The 15,042-nt window shown below is 28.1% G+C and overlaps 3 protein-coding genes across 3 annotated transcripts; all 3 read left to right on the top strand.

Annotated features, from left to right (window-relative positions):
- The first annotated feature begins 6,930 nt into the window (after positions 1-6,930).
- Positions 6,931-10,330, top strand: LOC101506394 (benzyl alcohol O-benzoyltransferase-like). Its single transcript, XM_027332318.2, has 2 exons — positions 6,931-7,402; positions 9,406-10,330. Exons 1-2 carry the CDS (start codon positions 6,962-6,964, stop codon positions 10,117-10,119), a joined length of 1,155 nt encoding a protein of 384 aa, XP_027188119.1. The 5' UTR covers positions 6,931-6,961; the 3' UTR covers positions 10,120-10,330.
- Positions 10,331-10,633: 303 nt separating this feature from the next.
- On the top strand, positions 10,634-11,017 carry LOC140919853 (benzyl alcohol O-benzoyltransferase-like). The gene has a single exon (XM_073366537.1). It carries the CDS (start codon positions 10,634-10,636, stop codon positions 11,015-11,017), a length of 384 nt encoding a protein of 127 aa, XP_073222638.1.
- An 813-nt stretch (positions 11,018-11,830) lies between these two features.
- On the top strand, positions 11,831-14,124 carry LOC101493723 (aldehyde oxidase GLOX). The gene has a single exon (XM_004494615.4). It carries the CDS (start codon positions 12,239-12,241, stop codon positions 13,916-13,918), a length of 1,680 nt encoding a protein of 559 aa, XP_004494672.1. The 5' UTR covers positions 11,831-12,238; the 3' UTR covers positions 13,919-14,124.
- The last annotated feature ends 918 nt before the right edge of the window (positions 14,125-15,042 follow it).

Here is a 15,042-nt window from a genome sequence, read left to right as displayed (position 1 = left end):
TAAATGCATAATTCAAATATTCAAATAAACTCATATTTTCATCTCCAACAACATCAAATTCATCAAATAAAGAACGGAAATATGAGGTTATTTGAAGATTTGAGTTATGAATTTAATGAAATTTGCATTATATTGAAAATAATAATTAATTTTATGGGTTTTGTTTGAAAATTTTAATGAATATTTTGAATTTTTGTAAAAAGATGATAACATGTTGACATTTTAATACATAAAAGATTAAATTATTATTTAAAATTAAATAAAAGATTAAATAAATAAATAAATTGAAATGTTATTTAAAATTAAGTTAAGGAATTGTAGAAGCAATTATGTCAATCAGTGCACATGGAAGCAAATCAATTTAATCAAGGTTAAGGACCATCATGGGATGATAGGGTTAAAGGGCATTAAATATAAATATAGTATTATGCCGTCCAAAACTCCAATTAATTTACTTAGGTATAATTGATTTAACGGTTTCTTAACTTAATTTTAAGTAATATTTCCGTTTTTTTTTCTTCTTAATTTAGTCTTTTATTTAATTTTAAGTAACAATTTGATTATTTATATCTTAAAATGTCAACAATGTTATCCTTTCTTTACAAAAACTTAAAAAATTCATCAAAATCTTCAAACAAAACCCATAAAGTTCAATATTAATTTCAAGAAAATTCATATATTCATTAAATGCATAATTCAAATATTCAAATAAACTCATATTTTCATCTCCAACAACATCAAATTCATCAAATAAAGAACGGAAATATGAGGTTATTTGAAGATTTGAGTTATGAATTTAATGAAATTTGCATTATATTGAAAATAATAATTAATTTTATGGGTTTTGTTTGAAAATTTTAATGAATATTTTGAATTTTTGTAAAAAGATGATAACATGTTGACATTTTAATACATAAAAGATTAAATTATTATTTAAAATTAAATAAAAGATTAAATAAATAAATAAATTGAAATGTTATTTAAAATTAAGTTAAGGAATTGTAGAAGCAATTATGTCATTTATTTATTATCCTAATAGTTTTCATTGGTTAATCATCTTCGTGATATGATAAGGTTAAAAGGCATTAAATGTAGTATATGTGGTCCAAAACTCCTATGCTTCAAAGGTTTTCATCCTATGTTTTTTCATGAATAAGTCTTAAGGTTGATGCAAGTATAAACTAAACGGTATAATTGAAATGCAGTAATTAATATTATATTAAAAAATTTATAAGTTTTTGGGATTTTTTTTTTAATAAATGAGTAATTTATTGTGGGACATTGAGATAAAATAAATATCAATTTTAAAATGAATTATAAACAAAAATCGATCAAATTATATATATTAAGGAATATTGTCAATCACAATTAATTTATGCATTTCTCAATAAAAAATGGTAATTTTAAGATAAATTACCTTCAATGATTAACAAATTCAGTCGTTGAAAATACAAAGGTTTATATTAAATGAATGATAATTTTGAAATATTATCATTAAATAGGAAAATAACTTTTGATTTTTGTTTGTATTTTATTTCAAAAAATATTATTTAATTTTGCTTATATATAATATTTTGGATGGAGTATGTAGAACAATTTTTTGTAGGACTATTGATTTGATCCGATTAATTACAATTTCAATAGAGTCGGTTTATTCAATACTTATAATTAAATATTTATACTATATTCAATAACATAGTACTGTTAGTTTAATTATTTAATTAATCAATTATTATTCATATATATTATGGTAATTTGTTACTAAGCAAGATGAATTATTATGTTAGATTTTGTTTTTAATAGATTGTGATAAGTTCAATCATTTTATTAAATCCAATGTCAATGAAGATAATTTACCATTCATCTATATTTTTTTCATCTCTATTTTCTCAATTTCCTTTTTAAATTTTAAAAGTATTTCATTTTTTTATCATCTTTTAGATAAATATGTCATGATTCTATGAATATCCTGTTAAATTCTATCAATTGGTACATATTATAACAATGCTGAAAGTTATATCAATCCTGATACATGGGTTTAACCTAGATCCAAATACCAGAATTCTTCTAGGATGAATTTTTTCGTGAAGACAATATTGTATATGCTTCATTCCTTTTTATTTACAATGTTATTTGTTTATTTTGTGATAAATATGTTTTTGAGAATTTATCTTTCTTATCCTTTAACCTTAAAAGTTTAATTTGTATTGATATAAACTATTTTACCAGATTACAATGAGGGGTGTACAAAGACGAGTTAAGTTAAGTTTGAAGTGTTTTTTACTGGTCTATATATTTGACCGGGTCAAATTTTAAACCCTAACCCGTCTGTTGATTCGATCAAACTCAATTAGTTGTAGGTTCATTAAGGACGAGACGAAAATAAAGACGAGAACGAGTTGGTCCTTGAACGAGACGCCAAATAATAATCATTAAACTTTTTTTTTAGAAAAAACAATTAAATATAAATAAACTCATAATAAGTCATGTATTGTTATCACTTGTCCATTTATTCAAGAGTAGTAACTCATAATATTGTTTTACAGACTATAGATTAGTAAATTAGCGATTAATTTTTTTAAAGAGAGTGAATCAATAATAACAAAAAATAATTATTTGTTCTTAAATTAATTTGAGACTAGACGAGTAACTCAGTTCTTTTTTTACGTTGTCTTGTCTAAATTTTTTTCTCCTTATTTTTTTGATATCGGATCCGATCCTATTGTTTACGACGGATTCGCAAGACAGACTAAATATTGTACACCCCTAATTACAACCACTCATGTGGTTACCATACAAATCAAATAATTTTAGTGTATATAAAGTAAAATTGATGCTATTTATTATAAAATAATTTTTTAAAGAAATGAATGCTGAGTTGTCAATTTATTAGAGGTTGATCAAATAGTCATTTCCATAATTCATCAAAAACATAAGAGCACAAGTGAAAAAATTGTTTTTATAAATTCGTTTATATTAGTTGTACTTTCTTACCATTCCTCATTTCTCATAAATTAAATCTTAACCGTAGTATATTAAAAGTAATACATTGTTGTTGCCATATCGAAAAGTTTGCAAAAACAATTTTTTTATTTAACTCGTGGGAACGTGAAGTGTAACCTCCGATTCTACACATTACACATACATGTTCAATTATATAAAGTCTCTCATCATTTAAATTAATTTTACATGCCTCATTTTTAACTTAATCGCCATTTCTGTTCATGAAGTTGTGAATGAGACAATTTTGGACGATGATTGGATAAACAAATTAACAAAATCCTTATATAACTAGTGCTTATAATCTGTGTTTATGTTTAAAGCATTTATAAAACAAAAGATACAATAAAGTTAATAAATTATTCTCTTATAAATTATAAATTGTTTTTATAAATTATCTTAAAAAGTTTATGAAATTTAGATGAAATTAATTTATGAACATTAAATTGTTTTTATAAGTTCATTCAAATTATTTCACAAATATTTATATTACAGATAAACTCAAATAATCCATTTCAAACATATCTTAATGAAATTTCTAAAGTTATCTATGAGATTGAAAAGATTCCATCACATTAATATACGACAATTTCAAAGACTAATTAAATAGAACTGCTAAAATATACTAATGCAATCCATTTTAAATTTTATTTTGTTAATTTGAAGTTTTTTTTTGTAAATTTCAGAGATCAATTTTATAGACTAGGTTAGTTATCCAAAAATAATAGATATAGACTCAAAACAAATGTTATAGTGACTATATTAGGCTAATGGCTATTTTAATTATTACGTTTTAAGAAGTCACTGAAGTTCTTGCTTTTACCAAAAATTTGAATTTTTTAAATAAATCAGTTGATTGTGTTGAAATAAAATACATTCATAGGATTCTTTAAATAAATCAGTTGATTGTGTTGCAATAAAATACATGAATATGAATGAATGAAACAATTTATCATCAAAACTTTCTTTTTCTTCTATAAACTCTTTTTAAATAAAAATAAGAAAAAATATGTTTACGGTTTTTTAAGTTTAATTCAATTTTAGTTTTTAATTTTTTTTTTAATTTAAATTTAACCCTTTAAATTACATTTAATTTATATTCAACTACACATGATGTCATTTAAATTTAACAATTTTTTTGAATTATTGTCACGAAATATTAATATGTAATTTAAACAATACATGAAATTGACTGTCGAAACTGTTTTGGAAGTAAAATAAGTTAATGACTTTGATTAGGTGGGTCAACATTTATTTTCATTTTTTAAGGTTATACATGTTGTATGAAGATTTAATATAAGAGACATATTATTAGAGTATTTGATAGAATTTCTAATGATTATATACTTTTAATTAAACTAGATGTTGTTAAAAGTGATATAAAAGACCAACGGTGTAAAAATAATATAACTTAAAAAGACCAAATTTTAATGAAAAAAAACGTAAAAGATTTAAGTAGAAATTGGACTAATTAAACTTAAAGAATCACAACTATATTTTTGTCTAAAAAATAACCTACACATACCAAAGAAAAATAAAAAAGAATTGTTTTGCAGCTTTTGTTGTATCCAAATTCGAACATAGGATCAGGATAGTTATGAGATTCATATTTTGATCAACTGAATTAGCCAAACATATATAACGAATATGTCAAATAATTTTGAGGCACAAAATCCCAACTTAGACTATTTGGCCCTAAATACTTGCATGGACTCACATTATTTTGACATGACAAATTATTGATTAGAGATGGGGCAGAGACAAGTACAAATTTTCTTTGTTATACAAAGTTGAAGTTGGAGATGGATGTTGAACCCGTTATGTCCCTAAATCCGCTCTCAAACAAATTATTCACTTATTTTGTATAATAAATATTTTTTTTAGTTTATTTCATATATTTAAATTTTAGTTTGATAGAAAAAAAAAAGTATTGATATTGTTAAAGTTTAATAATTGTGATTTTATTATAGGGAGTAGAGATTTTTTGATACAAATTAAAAATTAGAGAGATGTGGCCCATGTGGGAATGGGAGATCCAACCCAATTGATTGGGTAACTACATAAATTAGAACACGAAATAGTAATTATTTCTCCTTAGTCTTTACTGTTTTTATACGTAAAAAATAGCTAATACGAAAATAATAAAAACAAGTTGATATATGTATAGAGATTTTGTAGTCAGAAAGATTTTTGTTTTAACTTTAGAACGAAGAATCAAATAAACTTTAGAACGAGGGATCAAATTAAGCGAAAGACTTTAATTTGCAGTGCTATTTTCATATTTTTTTATGATTATTTTGTATTTTGTTGACTTGGGCATGAAAAAATTATAAAGGTCTATAATCTTCAAAATAGAGAGGTTAATCAAATATGCTACATGATAATATCGATATATATATATTGAGTTAAGATTTAAAAGATAAATAAAATAAAATTTTAAATTGATATGAAATAGATTTCAACATAAAAATACTAGTTCAACCCTTTAAAATTTCTTTTTTACATAAATTTAACTTTAAATAGAATAAAATACACTGTCAAATTTTAATTTTTCGTACCATATTTAAAGGCAGAAAAACAAATAGGATAGATACGTGAACATTCACCTTAAAAATAACTCTTCACTAGTATTGTTAGCTTTAAAGACAACCAGTCCCATGTTTGACTAGTAGTTTGGGGTCATGTCTCGCATCCTTTAAAGGGACCACTTCCTACAAATCAAGCCATCCGAAAACAAAGTTAAAAAAAAAAAAAGTATTACTCACTCTCGCCCACAATTACCAATTAATTTAATATATTTTATATTTAAAAATAGATTTAAATATTTTATTCAAGTTCGTATTTTTTTTTCTCATTTTTATATTTTTATTTTTGTATGTTTTTTATTATTAGTTTAAATTATATAAGTTCAATTTAATTTTAAAATTATCTCGATTATTAGTTGCTATTAAAAAAATAGATTAAATAATTTGAGGTGACAGAAGAGTAAGGTAACAATTTGAGGTGACAGAAAAATAGATTAAATAATTAAAAAATAAAATAAAATAATAAAATTATTTAAAAAAGTTGAAGGTGTTATATTTTAGTTTATCTATCCAAAATAAAAAATAAGTTTAGGAATTAAGGTTCCTTTTTTCTCTATCTTCGCATCACTATCATCGAATCACCATCGTTTTTTAATCTTCATCTACTTCTTCGTTCGTTCAACCATGGCGTTATATTCGTCTGTAAACAAACTCAACTTATTTTCAATTGTCTGAATGTAGGTGTAGGAAAACAAGACATATATTCATCTCTAACATTTATAAAAATCTTAAACGGCGATTTTGGAGACATCCTCATTGGAATAAGAATAATTTTTCTTAAATGTTATTTTTATGTTTATTCTTTGTAGTTATAGTAAATATTTAATGTTTAATTTTTTGTTTGTAGACCCTTTATAGTTGTCAATTTTTTGCTGATAATGCGATGATGGCGATTCAAAGATAATGATTCGATGTTAGTGATCTAATAATGGTGATAAAGAAAGGAGGCAAGAACTCTATTCTCCAAACTTATTTATGATGTTGGATGCATGACTAAAACATAACACCTTTAATTTTTTTTTCTTTTTTTTCAATTATTTTTTAATTATTTAATTTATTTTTCTGATACGCTAAAATGTTACGTCACTCTTTTGTTTTATATTTTTTTGACTGAATTTAAATTTTAAAAAAAACTTATAAAAATAAAAAATAAAAAAACTCAAAATTATATGGACGAATCAATTTGCATTGCTTGTGAAAACCAAGCACTTCCTATCACATAATTCACAACCCCCACTATTTTTTTTTGGGTACAATTGAAAATTACTACAGTAAGATAAGGTGAAACTCTTCATTTATAAATAAATGCAAACAATGTTTAACTCCCCTAAACAAAACACAACACTTATTAACTCTATTTGGTTTTTCTTAATAGCATGAGTTCATCAACATTAACATTCACAGTACGAAGGTGTCAATCAGAGTTGGTATCTCCAATTGCACCAACACCTCGTGAAATTAAACTGTTATCAAACATAGATGATCAAGAAGGACTTCGTTTCAATATTCCTCTTATATTTATATATCGTCACGAACCATCAATGATAGAGAAAGATCCTGTTAAAGTTCTTAAACATTCACTCTCACAAACACTTGTGTATTACTATCCATTTGCAGGAAGAATTAGGGAGGGAGATAATCGCAAGTTGATGGTGGATTGCAATGGAGAAGGTGTCATGTTCATTGAAGCTGAAGCTGACGTAACACTTGATCAATTTGGTGACACTCTGCAACCTCCATTTCCATGTTTCCAACAACTTTTATATGATGCTCCAGACATAGGACAAATTATTGATTGTCCCCTTCTACACATACAGGTCTAATTATTCAATTTATTTTTATTTATTTTCTTGTATATATATAATTTTTAATCTCTTTTAGATTTGGTAGTTTTTAGATTGGGTAAGTTGTAGTAATAAGGGATGGTGAGTAGAATCCTTGTCTCTAACAATTAATTACGTTGATTATTTAAAAAAAATTAATATTATATTTTTAGCAATGATATTTGAACACAATATTAAATATAAATACAAACACAAATATTTGTAGCTCCCACACAATCTTTCTCTTCATTAAATTTTCCTTTTTTTTATTTTTTACTTTTCCTCTTTTTTTACTTTCCCTTTTTTGTCTCTCTTTTTTCAGTATTTTTTTTGTCTTCCTCTACAAAAATAAATAGATTCATATTTTCACTTTCTTCCATAATTTCTCATTTTTTCTTTTATTTACTGATTTTAATCAAATTTTTGATAAAGTAACTTGAGCAACTTTATCTCCTCGCTTGCAAGGTAACTTTGTACATTGTTTTGCTTAAATATGAATTTTTGTTTTTTTGGATTCATACACGTTTTCTAGGTACATACCTGATTTTTCTGCTTCTGGTTAATAATATAAACAATATTGGTTAATGAATATTGGTCATTCTTATCAGACAAAATATACATCTGGTTAATGGCTTTAAGAAACATGATTAATGTTGTGAACAACTTGGTTAATGAATTCGAACTGAAAACTTTGGCATTCTAATCAAACAAGATATAATTCTAGTTAATGACTTAAAACAATATGGTTAATTTCTTGCACAACTTGGTTAATGGATTTAAACAGAATGTTCATTCTTATCATACAAAATATAAATCTGGTTAATGGCCCTAAGAAACATGGTTAATGTTGTGAATAACTTGATTAATGAATTCGAACTAAAAACTTGGCATTCTAATCAAACAAGGTATAAACCTCGTTAATAACTTGAAACAATATGGTTAATTCCTTGCACAACTTGGTTAATGGATTTAAACATAATAGTCATTCTTATCATACAAAATATAAATATGGTTAATAGCTTTAAGAAACATGGTTAATGTTGTGAACAACTTGGTTAGTGAATTCGAACTGAAAACTTGACATTCTAATCAAACAAGATATAAACCTCGTTAATGACTTAAAACAATATGGTTAATTCCTTGCACAACTTGGTTAATGGATTTGAACATAAAGTTCATAAAAGCAGAAAGAAACTCAAAATTTCATACATTTTTGTTCATACATATTTGTTAAAGAAATAAAGTTCGTTCATATTTATTCATAAAAGCATAAAGAAGGAGAAATACAAGCAAAAAAGTGTAGTTCAAACGTCAGCAACTACATCGCTATAGAGAACCTTCCACAAACTCAAAACATGCCCATAACACACTTATTTTTTCTTCTTCTTCTTTTCATCCGGATTCACAAACAGACTTTGATTGACTACACTTTTAACTCGTTTTCTTGGTTTATCTTTCATTCTCGTAATTATGTTTGACGTTGCTTTTGTTGAATTGTTCACATTAGGCTCACACGCGACTTCATCCCCAACATTCTCAAAAGGGGTACTAACTCCCACCTCACCTGTTGACAAAAATCCTAAACGAAGAAGCAAAAATAGAAACCCTAAAAATAAAAAATCCTAAACGAAGAAGCCAAAATAGAAACCCTAAGTCAATAGCTAAAAACCTAATGATATAGAGAAGTAAACTTACAATGAAAATACCCAACAAATGACAACGAGCCAACGAACGAATGCAGCGAGCCAACGAACAGATGCAGCGAGCGAACGGCAGAAATCAGATGCAACCTCTCGCGAGTGACAACGAGGAATATGGAGAAACGAAGAGAAGAAGATGGAGAACATAATGAAATGGTTTCTGAGGAATGAGAAAAAAAAATTATTAAAATAACTAAAATATCCCTTAAGTTTGTATATGTGCTTAAGTATGTATGCGTATACACTATATGTGTTTGTATTTGTGTTTAAATAACATTTATCTATTTAAAATGACAGGTGACACGTATCAAGTGCGGTGGTTTTATACTTGCTTTAACTATAAACCACACTATGTGCGATGCAAGTGGGTTCAAACAATTTATGAATGCTTGGGCGGAAATGGCTGGAGGATCACATCAACCTTCCATTCAACCTATATGGTTTAGAGAATTCTTAATGGGAAGAGAACCACCTCACATTTCATTCAACCATCGCGAATACGAACAACTCCTCCCAAATACCACCAAGGAAGAAGATACCACTACCATAGTTCATAAATCTTTCTTCTTTACACATTCTCACATAGCTACGATTCGTCGCTTGGTTCCACTTAATCTTCGTCAGTGCACCGATTTCGATCTTATCACTGCATGCTTTTGGTACTGTCACACAAAAGCAATGCAGTTAGAGCCAAATGAAGATGTACGAATTATGTGTGTTGTGAATGCACGTTCTATGTTTAAGAAAATTAACCGTTCATCACTTGTTGGGTACTATGGTAACTGTTTTGCGTTTCCAGCCGCTGTCACTACTGCAGGGAAGCTTTGTGGAAACTCGTTAGGTTATGCAGTGGAGTTGATAAGAAAGGCAAAAAGTAAAGTTACAGAGGAATATATGTATTCTGTTGCAGATCTTATGAGTATTAAGGAACATTGTTTATATACAACTGTAAGGTCTTGTTTTGTGTCAGATTTGACTCGTGCTAAGTTTGTAGAAGTGGATTTTGGATGAGGTGAAGCAGTTTATGGTAGTGTGGCAAAAGGTGGGATTGAATCTTTTCCTGGAACCTTTATTGTCCCGTATAAGAACGCAAAAGGAGAAAAAGGTTTATTGTTACCAATTTGCTTGCCCTATCAAGCTATGAAAAGCTTTTCTAAAGAGTTAGGTGAGATACTTAACAGTGGTCCTAGTGTCAACTCTTCCTTGTAATTTGTAGCTTGTGATGTTCTAATATTTAAATAAATAATTCAATAAATAATCCATATAAGAATATTGGATATAATTTTCCCATATAAATCACATTTCTTGGCTTTAAACTGTTTCCTTGAGTACTGCCCCTTAAGGTGCTAAAATGATAAAGATACTTTTCATTTTTCTTTTTTTTAGATTTAAGACTAGACATATATTGGCAATCAATTATAACATTCCAACACATCAAATAAATGTATATTTTTAATTTTTTTTATTGAACATATTGGTAAAGAGTGATTGATTATTAATGTGATTGATAAAGATACTTCTAAACATGTTGGTGGAGTTAATAAGAAAAGCAAAAGTTGAAGTTACAGAGGAATACATGAATTCTGTTGCAGATCTTATGGATATTAAAGAACGATGTTTATTTACAACTGTAAGGTCTTGTTTTGTGTCAGATGTAGCTCGTGTTAAACTTTCAGAAGTGAATTTTGGATGGGGTGAGGCGATGTATGGTGGTGTGGCAAAAGGTGGAGTTGGACCATTTACTGGAGTAACCTTTATTGTCCCGTATAAGAATGCAAAAGGAGAAGAAAGTTTAATGTTACCAATTTCCTTGCCCTACGAAGATATGAAGAGATTTTCTAATGAGTTAGATGAAATGATTGGTAGTAACCAAAATCATCCTATAACCAATCTATATAATTGGATTTGATATTACAAAACGGTTATATCCATAACCAGTTTTACGACCAATATTTTTTTCAAAAATTTTCTAAAAATAAAATACAAAAACTCTTGATTTTTCTTAAAAAAATTAAAAAAAAAAATCGAGATTCTTTTCTACCAAAAATCGTTGGAAAAAATTCTAATTTTTTTAGAAATAAAAAAAGTTTGCTCATGATATATATATATAAACATCCAAAATAATATATGATTAGTTAAAAATCATAGTTTAAATATCAATGTTCCCATAGATAAGAAAATAATTCAATACTACTATGTTTTTATTAAATAAAGTTGTGTTCTGAGCTTATATCTACTATTTAATGAAAATGAAAGATTTGTTTGCTATTGCGATAAGTTGAAACCTTTAACAATAGTTATTTTTATTTTTAAAAGTTAACCAACAAGAGTTGGTAGCTTATGTGAAAGTGGTGTGATTTTTTCATAAGTATTCTGATCTTATAATTAAGAAAATTATTTTAGAACAAGATTGAAATGATATATGTTTATTGTATGCTTGGATACACGTTGAACTGATCTGAACGTACATTGCCAATGTCAAACGTGATTTATCTCTTTTATAAAGTTGTTTGGGTTGCACAAAGACAAAATAATTTTACCATCCAAATGTTTGTATATAAGTGACCACACTTGGCGATTGAATTACTTATAGAGAATAAGTCACACAGAACACTCATCATGCAACCATCGCCAATATTTAAAGAAATATAAGTACAAAAATAGTATTATTATTTTTTTAAGGAAGTATTTGAAAAGAATATGTCAGTATTGTGATAATTTAATTCGTCATACCAAATAGTACCACAAAAAATAAATAAATAAAAACATATCTTAAGTACTTACAATGAGTCCAATGCCTAGTCTTACCTGAAGATGTGGAATTCAAGATCTCTTTGCATATGTGTAAGAATCATATCATATTTCTTGGTCTTCAATTGCATTCCTGGAGTACCGCCCCTTTAGTTTAGCTGCTGAATTGATCATTCCTTACAACGACACATTCCATCTTTTTTTTCTTTCTTTTCATGTAATATTTAACCAAAAATAAATTCCATTTCCTATTATCACTCAACAATTAACCCCAAATCCCACCAACACTTTACTAGTAATAAATTAATTAATTCAACTACCAGCTACTTAATTCTTCCAACACTTCTATAACCTCCTTTTCTCTTCTAACTCACCCACAATGACCTCAATCACATTATTCCTAATTCTCATCACACTATCTTCATTAATCATACCATATTTTCATCTCCCATTAGCATCATCATCATTAATATCACCTCCAAGCAATCAAGGACAATGGAATCTATTACAACCAACCATTGGCATATCAGCTATGCACATGCAACTTACACACAACGACAAAATCATAATTTTCGACCGAACCGATTTTGGTCCATCAAACCTCCCTCTTTCAAATGGAGAGTGTCGTATGGACCCATACGACACTGCCCTTAAAACTGATTGCACTGCTCACTCCGTTCTATACGACATTTACACAAACACCTTCCGCTCATTAACAATTCAAACAGATACATGGTGTTCCTCTGGCTCCGTTCTCCCAAACGGAACGTTGATCCAAACCGGTGGTTTCAACGACGGAGAACGCCGTATCCGAATGTTCACACCATGCTTCCACGAAAACTGCGATTGGATTGAATTTCCAAGTTACTTAATCGAAAGAAGATGGTATGCAACAAATCAAATTCTACCAGATAATCGTGTTATTATCATCGGTGGTAGAAAACAATTCAACTACGAATTCTTTCCTAAAACAATAACTTCTTCTGAATCATCTCCTTCATCGATTCATTTACCTTTTCTACAAGAAACTAACGATCCAAACGAAAACAATTTATATCCATTTGTTCATCTTTTACCAAACGGAAACCTATTCATTTTCGCAAATAAACGATCCATTTTACTCGATTACAAACAAAACCGTGTCGTTAAAGAATTTCCCGAAATTTCAGGTGGTGATCCACGTAACTATCCAAGTTCAGGCTCATCGGTTCTTCTTCCATTAGACGAAAACCTAAACTCAATTGAAGCTGAAATCATGGTTTGTGGTGGTGCGCCACGTGGCGCGTTTGAAGAAGCTTCCAAAGGAAACTTCATTCAAGCACTTAACACGTGTGGATTTCTTAAAGTAACAGATTCAAATCCTAATTGGATTATGAAAAATATGCCAATAGCAAGAGTAATGGGAGACATGTTAATTTTACCTAACGGCGACATTATTATAATTAACGGCGTTGAATTAGGTACAGCCGGTTGGGAAAACGGACGTCGACCGGTTTTAACGCCGGTAATTTACCGGTCATCGGTAACGGTAACGGAATCTCAACGGTTTAGTATAATGCAAAGAGCTTCAAGGCCAAGACTATATCATTCCTCTGCGGTGGTTTTAAGAGATGGAAGAGTTTTAGTTGGTGGAAGTAATCCACATGTGAATTACAATTTCAGTGGAGTTGAATTTCCAACGGATTTAAGTTTGGAAGCGTTTTCTCCGCCGTATTTATCACCAGAATTTGATCCGGTGCGTCCAATTATAAGGCACGTCACCAGTTATATATTAGGGTATAGAGTTTTTTACTATGTTACATTTACAGTGGGTAAATTTGGTTCGGCGAGTGATGTGTCTGTTAGGATTTTGGCACCTTCGTTTAGTACACACTCATATGGAATGAATCAGAGGATGGTGGTTTTGAAGTTGATTGGGGTAACGGAAGTGAATTTTGGGACTTATTATGCTACTGTTGTGGGACCATCTACTCAAGAGATTGCACCACCAGGTTATTATATTTTGTTTTTAGTGCATGAAGGTGTGCCTAGTTCTGGAACATGGGTGCAACTCATGTAGTTTTTGGTTTAGTTAGTTAGATATTTTTTAGTGACTTAAGTACGTGTTAGTTAGAAGGAATGGATTAGATGCATGGTTGCAAATTATCATGGAGAGTGTATTATGTTAATTTATGTGCAGGGCAAGCCCATGCATAAGGCAATTAAAGTCCTTGTTTTAGTCCTTCAAATTTTGGCTCAAATAAAAAGGCTTCTAAATCTTCAAAATTTAGGTTTAGTCTATATACAAACAACAAAAATGCTTATTATTATGAACAACAAAAACAAGAAAGGCAAAGAAGAAATTTAGACCATCATTTACAATTACTACTCCTATGATTTCAGCAAAACTTTGACTAATTAGTCTTATATTTATTTAAAGATGTTACCATATGTCTATTTTTATATTTCTTGTACAGTTTTGTTTGTAATATTTAGCAAAGTTCACAATCTATTATTTCTTTATATTCACATTTCATTTTTTCTATCTCTTTTTTTTTATCAGATCTATTACATCACTTTTTATATTGCTCTGTTTCTCTAGGTTTATATAGAATAGAAGGGTGTCCACCAATAATTTTGCGTATACAAATTACATTTTAGATTAAAATCCTTGCTTTAAAGTTTAAGCCTCCAAATTTCTAAAATTTAAACAATTAAAATCTTTGCTTTAGATTTCACCCAAAAAAAAATCCTCTTTAGAACTTCAAAAAATTTGATATACAAATTACATATAAACAAATGTCCATTTTACCTGTGAGTTCATTTAATTTGTGGACAGAAGACTCATTTTCATGTTATGTGCTTGCATTACACAAAGTTGAATAAAAACAACTATAAAATAAGATAATGTTTATTATGTGATGATTGATTATTGTACTTATCTTTTTCTTGTTTTATATTTTATCTTGTTTACATCCTATCTTGTCCACCAATGAAGCCCTTTAACAATTTGTTGGACTAACTTTCAAGTTGATCAGCAATAGTAAAAAAGGGACAATCACGAAAACAAAACTGAATCTTTATATAAAAAAGTTTCTTGGATTAGTAATAAAATATTTTGTACGGGCTAACCACCCCCTTGTTGCCTTGCATGACAACCCATTATATAATTGATTAGTGGTGCCGATCCTTATGATATGATCA

The sequence above is a fragment of the Cicer arietinum genome, chromosome 3 (genome assembly GCF_000331145.2).
Source record: "Cicer arietinum cultivar CDC Frontier isolate Library 1 chromosome 3, Cicar.CDCFrontier_v2.0, whole genome shotgun sequence".
NCBI classification, from domain to species: domain Eukaryota; kingdom Viridiplantae; phylum Streptophyta; class Magnoliopsida; order Fabales; family Fabaceae; genus Cicer; species Cicer arietinum.
This window is presented reverse-complemented; position numbering and strand designations above follow the sequence as displayed.